At 40.9% G+C, this 10,322-nt stretch overlaps 1 protein-coding gene across 1 annotated transcript; it reads left to right on the top strand.

The window, feature by feature from the left end:
* The first annotated feature begins 4,425 nt into the window (after window positions 1-4,425).
* Window positions 4,426-6,254, top strand: LOC124045143 (N-acetyltransferase 8). Its single transcript, XM_046364385.1, has 2 exons — window positions 4,426-4,564; window positions 5,068-6,254. Exons 1-2 carry the CDS (start codon window positions 4,546-4,548, stop codon window positions 5,811-5,813), a joined length of 765 nt encoding a protein of 254 aa, XP_046220341.1. The 5' UTR covers window positions 4,426-4,545; the 3' UTR covers window positions 5,814-6,254.
* The last annotated feature ends 4,068 nt before the right edge of the window (window positions 6,255-10,322 follow it).

Raw genomic sequence — 10,322 nt, 5'->3', positions numbered from 1 at the left:
ACTGTGGTTCCTGAAAGAGATTAGCCTGTTAAAGATTATTACAATTTTGATTTAGTTTTCCCTTTGTAGACATCAGTCAGAATTTGGATTTTTGTTGATTGAGGTGTTGTGTAGTTCTTTATTATTTAGTTAAAGGTATCTGAAGGTGTTTTTCTGAAGCTGTCTTTGCTGTCTAGATGGTATGTATGTTATAGTGAATTCTTATGTTTTCCTTGGTCTATAATTAGCAATACGGCCTGAAGAGGTGTGGTATATGGCCAATATACCACAGCTAAGGGCTGTTCTTATGCACAACGCAATGCGAAGTGTCTGGACACAGTCCGTAGCCGTGGTGTATTGACCATATAGCACACCTCCTCGGGCCTTATTGCTTAATTATAGACCAAGGAAAAACATAATTCGCTACACTACAAATTACCAACGGAATTTGAGCAGTAAAAATAAATGTTTTGTCATACACGTGGTATATGGTCTGATATACCAGACAATCAGCATTCAGGGCTCAAACCACCCAGTTTATAATTGTGCAATAGGCGGTTATTCATTTGTCTGTCCACCCTTTTTAATTTGGCCTTCATTTGGTGTGAAATGCTGGCCATCATAGGGTAGCTGTTTGATTGTCCAGGTTGTTCTGCTTTTTGGTCTTGTTCCATATATTGATTGTGTTTTTTATCCAAGGACTATCTAGCTATGCATTTTTTATTTAGTGGTGTACGGTTGTATTGTGTAGTTTTGTAAGGTCTTTTGGTAAGTTGACCCTAAGGTATTTAATTGATTGTGTGTTTCATTGCAGGTTATATTGTGACTTTTTCTTCTGTAGGGATATAGTCAGGGTTGGTAGGTTACTTTCTAAATGTACTCTGTTCCAGATAATAGTTACCTGTCCAAAATTGTAATCGGGAACGTAACTTTTGGATTACATTACTGTCACGCCTTGGTCATTGTATTTTGTGTTTTTGTTATATGTTTGGGTAGGCCAGGGTGTGACATGGGTTTATATGTTGTGTTTCGTATTGGGGTTTGTATTATTTGGGATTGCGGCTGATTAGGGGTGTGGTATAGGCTTGGCTGCCTGAGGCGATTCTCAATTAGAGTCAGGTGCTTATCGTTGTCTCTGATTGGGAACCGTATTTAGGCAGCCTGAGTTCGCTTTGTATATCGTGGGTGTTTGTTCTTGTCTCTGTGTTGTAGTCACCAGATAGGCTGTAATTAGTTTCACGTTCCGTTCTGTTGTTTTGTATTTAGTATTCAGTTATTTTCATGTACCGCGTCTTCCTTCATTAAAGTCATGAGTATCCAACACGCTGCATTTCGGTCCGACTCTCTTCTTACAACAGACGAACGCCGTTACAATTACGTTACTTTTAGATTACTTTCCCCTTAAGAGGCATTAGAAGAAGACAAAAATGCATGTTACTAATTGAACAACATCTATTGCAGGATAAATCAATGTTAAAGATTACATAGTTGGCCATATACGGATGTTAAATGTTACTTTATGGGTTGGTCATGTAGGCTTCTTCTAACCCAACGGTTTCTACTACAGAAAATAATAATCCAAATTTGTCTTTTCAATAAATGTTATACCGCCATCTTCAAGAATAGGACTTGGAAATATGGAAGTATAGATTAGCAAAATTGTTTTAACTGAGCATAACCCCAAAATGACTTATTAGCCAGCCCTACTTTGTTGTTTAGGATTTTGTTGTCATGGAGAACTGATTGGGCTCATTGATTCGAGTTGAAAAATAAATGCTGCGCTGAAAAGTGCTATTTACATGTGAAAAATGAATGCCATATGCTGCATTTGTAAAAGTCCTAATGTTGAACTCTGGAGCAGGTTTTCATCAAGGATCTCTCTGTACTTTGCTCCACTCATCTTTCTCTTTATCCTGACTAGTCTCCCAGTCCCTGCCACAGAAAAACATCAACACAGCATGATGCTGCCAACAACATGCTTCACCGTAGGGATGGTGCAATATTGAACTCTTTGGCCTGAATGATGCTTGGCATTCAGGGCAAAGAGTTCAATCTTGGTTTCATCAGATCAAATTTCTCATGGTCTGAGATCCATTTAGGTGCCTTTTGGCAAACTCCAAGCAGGCTGTCATGTGCTTTTTACTGAAGCGGTTAATGTCTGGTCACGCTACCATGGCTTGATTGGTGGAGAGATGTTTGATATGTCACCATTTCCCAGATCTGTGCCTTGACACAATCCCTTTTCGTCGCTCTACAGACAATTCATTTGACGACATGGCTTGGACATGCACTGTAAAATGTGGGACCTTATATTGACAGATGTGTGCCTTTCCAAATCATTTCCAATTAATTGAATTTAACACAGGTGGACACCAAGTTATTTAAACATCCCAAGGATCATCAATTGAAACAGGATGCACCTGAGCTCAATTTCGAGTCTCATAGCAAAGGTTCTGAATACATGGTTGAATACATGGTTTTTCAGATTTTTATTTCTAATCCTTTGCAAAAATTCTAAAACCCTACTTTTCTTTAGTCATTATGGGGTATTGTGTGTAGATTGATGAGCAATTATTTTTATTTAATCTATTTTAAAGGCTGTAATGTAACAATATTTGGAAAAGGGAAGGGATCTGAATACCTTCCGAATGTACTGTAAACTCAGCAAAAAAAGAAATGTCCTCTCGCTGTCATGTGTTAATTTTCAGCAAACTTAACATGTGTAAATATTTGTATGAACATAAGATTCAACAACTGAGACATAGACTGAACAAGTTCCACAGACATGAGACTAACAGAAATGGAATAATGTGTCCCTGAACAAAGGGGGTGTCAAAAGCAAAAGTAACAGTCACTATCTGGTGTGGCCACCAGCTGCATTAAGTACTGCAGTGCATCTCCTCCTCATGGACTGCACCAGATTTGCCAGTTCTTGATGTGAGACGTTACCCTACTCGTCCACCAAGACACCTGCAAGTCTTCCTTGTTTTATTTTGTCTGACAGTTGTCCATTTACAAGTATACTTTTCCTCCCACTGAAGCCACTCCCAGGCACTTCCAGCTAAATTCTTGCTTGATAAATTGCTCTTTGCTAAGAAGATATTGTTTCTTTTTGACCATTTAATTGATAACAATCACAGTATGGTACTTAGTTGTTACCCAGAAAGGTTTGATATTGATTGAGGTCAAGATCTGTAAGTTGGTCATAAATTATCCGTACAGTAGGTATGCAGGATGTGGTCTATCTGTTTAGCAACTTTTTTCCTACCAAACATTATATATACAGGTAATGTATTGATTACATGAACAAGTGGAACAAAACAGTGTTCGCTCCAGTGTGATTTTATCACGTCATACCATCTATCCTCTTATATAAACAGAGGAACATTTGATTCAGTCCCTACATTTGATTAAACGATGAAGGTTTGGAAGGTTCACTGATCTGGAATTCAGAATTCACAGGAGCACTCTAAACAGGTTGGAGAAAGTTCCAGAGCTCCTTGACCTTCCATCGCTCTGCAATTCATGAGGCGACGCTATTGATTTAAACAGGTGTAAGGGCCTTCCTCCAGCAGAGGAAATGTAATCTCGTCAGAGGGCCATTGGGTTATTGCAGAAGACACTGTCACTGCATGAGGCCATAGAAGCTCAAACATCAAGGGACACAACATTATTCATCACACTCTCTCCTCATATTTCAGATAGGCCTATAATAGCACAGTATAGGACATACAGGGGACAGTGATCACAACAATACAGGGGCCTTCAAAACCACTTTAATGTCAAATGTAAATGGGTTGTTTACTGTAGACATAGGCTATATGGGATACTGTTCATTCAAACATTCACTGATGTATCCTCGTGTAGCTCAATGCAGATGTGTTGGTATTCTTGTCTAAAGTGAATAATAGTCTATAGCTACTGTCCTGCCTCTGCTTGTCACACCAAGAAATTCCGTCTATGTATCACTTTATTAACAACTTAGTTACACGCTTGTTCACAGTTTTCATTGATAAGGGAGAAATTAAATGTGTTCTTTAAATAAAGCAAAAAGGCTACATTTCATCATTTGTATAAACTTTTAATAGTTTAGATGATTTATTACAATTAGAAAATCTGCCTAATCATTTTACTTTCACATTCAGCAAATGTCAAATTATTGCATTTCATGGATATAATTTTGTATTAATAAAAATGCAACTTACAAGGTCATTGAGGTACACAGGATTTTGTTGTGTGTGTGTGTGTGTGTGTGTGTGTGTGTGTGTGTGTGTGTGTGTGTGTGTGTGTGTGTGTGTGTGTGTGTGTGTGTGTGTGTGTGTGTGTGTGTGTGTGTGTGTGTGTGTGTGTGTGTGTGTGTGTGTGTGTGTGTGTGTGTGTGTGTGTATGTGTGAAATAGCAACAGAGCATGCTCAGACTAATTAGCAGCAGCTTTGTGAATTGGTACGTACCATAAACTGTGCTATAGTTCATAGAAAGATAAGGTGAGGTGGGGGAATTGTACCAAAGTGAGTAGCATTGTGAAAGTATCAAGAAGGAAAAGAAACAGGGAACAGAGGACACAAAATGGACCAAAAAAATAACTGTAAGTCATATTCTGTTTTTCTCTGTGTGCACTACCAGTGCTAGTTGATTTTAGTTTCTGGTTAGACAAGGAGTGTATGGGTGATGGGTCAATAGTAACACTGGCATGTACTGAGACTGTGACACAGTTTGTGTTCATTTACATAAAAATGTTCCAGTTGTCTGTGATTTATATCATAACTTACTTGAATTGTCATGGACCTTTCTTGTCAAAGATTACAGTATCTCAATATTATCACTTAAACACATAAAGTTAGATTCATTAGTCTCATTTTAGTTGGCAAGTTACATCTTGTATGCCACTTTGTGTATTCTATAATTGCTTGGTTTTTAGTGTATAAATTACATTGAGAGGGACTTTCTGTAAAGGGGCTTTATTTGACCAACTGTTATGTGAGCCCATTGTGAAGCAAATCCAGCAGGATTGTATAATTGCAAAAAGCGGCAGATTAGTGGTGTTGAGCTGAAACAGCCCCCTACCTTCCCCCCTTCTCTTTCTCGCAGTGCAGTGTTCGATCCGGGAGTACCAGGCCGAGGATAAAGACGCCGTCATCACATTGTTTCGCAATGGGATTTTGGAACATGTTTACCCAGCTTTCTTCAAGACCATAAGCCACCCAGATCAAATCGGTGTGACCCTAAGCATTTCCATGGCAGGGTACGTGCTAGGTGGAAGCTCCTATTTCATGGCCTTACTCTTTGGAGGAGCGTGGGCTGGTCTCATCTACTACTGCTGCTATGAAATATACGAGGGCTACAGGCTAAGTAGGATGGCCACGGACATGGCCGACATCCAGGCCAGCTTCCTAGACAACCCAGACAACGGCTTCTGGGTGGCGAAGGCTGAAGTCAACGGCAAGTCCAAGGTGGCTGGGCTGGTGGCGGTAGTGGGGAGGAGGGGAGGGGACGAAAGGGGAGATGGCTGGAATGGAGGGCTTTTGAGTGGGGTCGATGAGATTGGTCAAGATGAGAGAGATGGAAGCTACGGTGAGGTGCCCCACTTGATGGTGTCGTTCGCGTACCGCAAAAAAGGCCTTGGCTCCCAACTGGCTCATAAGGTCATGGAGTTCTGCAAGGATCGTGGCTTCTCTCGTGTTGTCCTGGAAACCAGCTCGCCGCAGACAGCAGCCAATGCCCTCTACAGCAAACTAGGCTTCATTCAAACCTCCTGCCACAGTAACACGCACGCTAACCACTGGTTCTCCAAACTGGCCAACATCCAAGTAATGCATATGGAGAAGTACATCTAACAATCAAAAGTTCATCTAGCATCACTCAGCCACAGCTACCCATGACAGCACTACGATGTAGAAATAAACACAGCTATTTCATCTCAATTACTCAAGACAGGCCCTTTTCAATTAAGTGTTTCCAATCAAATTCAAGTTTACATATAAAAGCCTGTCTCTTGTCCAAACAGTTTGACAACATCCTGTACATGTTGTCAGATCATTTCACAATTTGATCAGAATCAAGGTTTCTATCTCATTAGCATACTACTTTTCAGATGTCTTAATGTATATTATGTTATCTGAAGGCATTGAGACCGGGTAAGGCAATTATACCATCCCACCAGTTTGAAGAAAAACTATTTACGAAGACGTTTGCCGATATTACTGAGAAAATAACATCTCAAATTAATATTTGTGAAACAAAGTATTGGATATGATGCAAAAAAAAGAATAAACAATATCCACATTAAAGTATGGATTGTTCTCTTGTCTACTGAGAAATAAGAAGCCTACACAACAAAAATGCACAAAAAAAACATGGTTTCTTTCTATCCAGGGAAAAGTTTTAATTCCATTGCCTCAGAGGAATTTACTGCCAGCTGACTTCTAAGACGTCAAAACTCTTTGCTTAAATACTAATGAAAGATTTAGTAGTACGGGAACGTTGGGAGGTTTAACATTCTTTCAAGCTAGGAAAAAATGAATGTGTGTAGTGCAAGACAGGATAAAGAGCGCAGTGTTCAGTGTTCTGCTATTTACATGCCATGTACGATCGTTGTATACAATGCAGACTGATATTATTAGACATGATCAAGCAATACAGGACAATAGGCTGCATGGGCTTAAGTTAAAGACCAGGGGTTATTTCACAACAGTACGAAGGACTGATTGGTTGTTGTCCTTCACTCATTTTCAACAGGCAATAGAAACAGGTAGCCTGGAATCCAAACTGGTACGCTCAGTTTCAGTGAAACAATCGTGCAACTGATCATATCAGTAATGGATTCCAGGCTAAGAAACAATCATTTACTTTAACACATAGTACCTGCGCGATCGTTTAGACTAGAGCGACTTTCATTTCCCAGGACATTCTGTATTTTCTTTTACCTATCGTTTAACCTTGACATTTCACGTTTTATAGGAGATAAAACAACTCTGGACATCCACGAGTGAGATGTCCAGGTGTGGCTTAAATGAGTTCCAAAAACAAGTACATGGAAGGTGCAGCTTGGCATTGAGCTGCAAACACACACTCTATCGGATGCGTTGTGAACATCAATCACTCGCCCCATGGTTGTCAGAGAGGATTAAGCTTATGGCCTGGCCGGCAGGTGTTGTTGTAGCCAGAGCAAGCTGAGCCTTAATGCAGCCAAGTCTGTTGTCATCCATTCACTATTACAGTTAGCCTCAGGTAATGGTCTGCCTTGATTGCAATGCTTCTCATGCACAAACATTAGCTGATAAATCAATTGAATATTATGGCTTAAAAACCGTCTGTTTTGAAACCAGTAAGTAAAGTAACAGTTAGTGCTGTCCATAAAAGTAAATAAGCGATGAAAGCAACTCAGAGAGGGTTTTTTCACTTGTAATTAGTGGATATATAATGCTCAATTGCAGCTGGAAAGTTGAATGGCATATCAGGAAAGCACCAGAGGGATTTCCCCACCATTAAGGCTCGAAAAACAACCCTTTATTTTTTGTCAATACCTCCTATGGTTATTAAAAGTATAGAATTGGAAGTATAGAATTTCACTGGCAATAACGGCTAGGAGGAAGGTAATATGGAAACGAGAATAGGGTCACTATCATAGCATTAGTATTTCCACCACCTGGAAAAAGTAAGCTAAACACTCCTTGAAAACACGTGCCCCATGACTTTTGGTACAAATATAACCACATAGGATTCATCCATCCATCATTCGTGCTCACGAGATTCACTCATCTGAAAAGTCTGAAATCAACTGAGTGAGTCGGTCCCGTGGCTTTTTGGGATTGTATTGTGGGTGAGATCTGTTCCATCATGTTAATGAATCTGTATCATTTAAAAATAAAACAAAAATCATATCAGGGTATAATCCAGGATTTAGAAGAAAAGAAAATCCTGATTCTTAAACAATTTCCGGTGTAGTACATCTCATTTCCACTGTTTGTGTGTATTTTATGCATATTGAGCAGGATGAGATGAATTTAACTTGTTTGTAGAAAACTGTGTTTTGCTGTTGTCTTGGAACTAGGGATTCTTATTTGTTAGATCCTACATCATCTTCGTCAAATTACCACGACTCTCTCACATAATCTCTTCTCTATCTCCTCTCTATACCTCTGAAAGTTCCTATTGGTTTCGCCAGTTGAACTTGACTAGTGAGGATAGCACCTGGCCAAATATTATAATTATACTACACCCCACCTGAGTAACAAAAGCATGCCAAGTACCAAAGTAAATGGATACTGTCGATCAGGGATGGGGAGCTTTGATGGGTCACCCCAAAACAATTCTGAACTCATCATGTGGGTCTGCGTACCCACATCCATATCCACACATGCAGTCAGAGCCAGCCCTCGCCTTTTGGGGGCCATTAGCACATTTTTGTTAATTCAATTCTACACATTTTGCCATGGGCAGCTAATGGGCAGCTGATTTCCTGCAATTCTATTTTGCCATAGGGTGTAAAGGAATGTTTGCAGTATTTAATATGACATCTGAGTGAGAGTGATTAACAAAATCACTAATTCGACCACGATTACTACAAGTTTAGATAGCTGGCTGGTAGACTAACTAAACAAAGTAAAAAATGGTAGCTGACATGGACTAATTGAGCGACTGACATAAGAGAAAAGCTGCTGAAGCACAACCACATTTCGAAAGTGCACCTTGTGTATTCTACAATTCTAATTCTTAACATTAAGTTGTGACACCCCCTACAAAAAAGGTGCAATCAAGAAACTGAAATGGGTCTTCGGCTGTCCCCATGGGAGAACCCTTTGAAGAACCCTTTTTGGTTATGGGTAGAACCACTTTGGGTTCCATGTAAAACCCTTTACACAGAGGGTTCTACATGGAATCCAAAAGAGTTCTATTTGGAACCCAAGAGGGTTATACCTGGAACCCAAAAGGATTCTCATTGGACAGCCAAAGAACACTTTAGGAACCATTGTTTTCTAAGAGAGTGTACAAAAGGGCTAGGGCTAACAAAATGTTGCCCATCCCTGCTCCAGATCATCCAACAACAGACAATTTGGCACATTTGGAGCTGACATTATGCAGGTTCTGCACTTTCTTTTTCTAAATAATCGGACAATTTGGTAATTGTCTGCATAGTTCAAGAATTATACATGTGCTTTTCCGCTAACAGCAACACATTAGACACCAGTTGTTCCGGACGACTGTGTGATCACGCTCTCCGCAGCGGATGTAAGACTTTCAAACAGGTCAACGTTCACAAGGCCGCAGGGCAAGACGGATTACCAGGAGGTGAACTCCGAGCATGCGCTGATCAACTGGCAAGTGTCTTCACTGACATTTTCAACCTCTCCCTGTCTGAGTCTGTAATACCAACATGTTTCAAGCAGACCAGCATAGTCCCTGTGCCCAAGAACACTAAAGTAAACTGCCTGAATGACTACCGACACGTAGCACTCACGTCTGTAGCTATGAAATGCTTAGAAAGGCTGGTCATGGCTCACATCAACACCATTATCCCAGAAACCCTAGACCCACTCCAATTTGCATACATCACCAACAGATCCCCAGATAATGCAATCTCAATTGCACTCCACTCTGCCCTTTCACACCTGGACAAAATGAACACCTATGTGAGAATGCTATTCATTGACTACAGCTCAGCGTTCAACACCACAGTGCCCTCAAAGCTCATCAGTAAGCTAAGGACCCTGGGACTAAACTTCTCCCTCCGCAATTGGATCCTGGACTTCCTGACGGGCCACCCCCTGGTGGTAAGGATGGGTAACAACACATCCACCACGCTGATCCTCAACACGGGGGCATCCTCAGGGGTGCGTGCTCAGCCCCCTCCTGTACTCCCTGTTCACTCATGACTGCATGGCCAGGTACGAATCTAACACCATCATTAATTTTTCTGATGACACAACAGTGGTAGACCTGATCACTGACAATGATGAGACAGCCTATAGGGAGGAGGTCAGAGACCTGACCGCGTGGGGCAAGGACAACAACCTCTCCCTCAATATGATCAAGACAAAGGAGATGATTGTGAACTACAGGAAAAGGAGGACCGAGCATGCCCCCATTTTCATTGACAGGGCTGTAGTGGAGCAGGTTGAGAGCTTCAAGCTCCTTGGCGTCCACAACACCAACAAACTAACATAGTCCAAGCACACCAAGACAGTCGTGAAGAGGGCATAACAAAACCTATTTGGCATGGGTCCTCAGATCCTCAAAAGGTTTAACAGCTGCACCATCAACAGCATCCTGACAGGTTGCATCACTGCCTGGTATGGAAACTGCTCGGTCTTCGACCGCAAGGCACTACAGTGTGTAGTGCGTAC

Source organism: Oncorhynchus gorbuscha, linkage group LG10, assembly GCF_021184085.1.
Source record: "Oncorhynchus gorbuscha isolate QuinsamMale2020 ecotype Even-year linkage group LG10, OgorEven_v1.0, whole genome shotgun sequence".
In the NCBI taxonomy this organism is placed as follows: Eukaryota; Metazoa; Chordata; class Actinopteri; order Salmoniformes; family Salmonidae; genus Oncorhynchus; species Oncorhynchus gorbuscha.
This window is presented reverse-complemented; position numbering and strand designations above follow the sequence as displayed.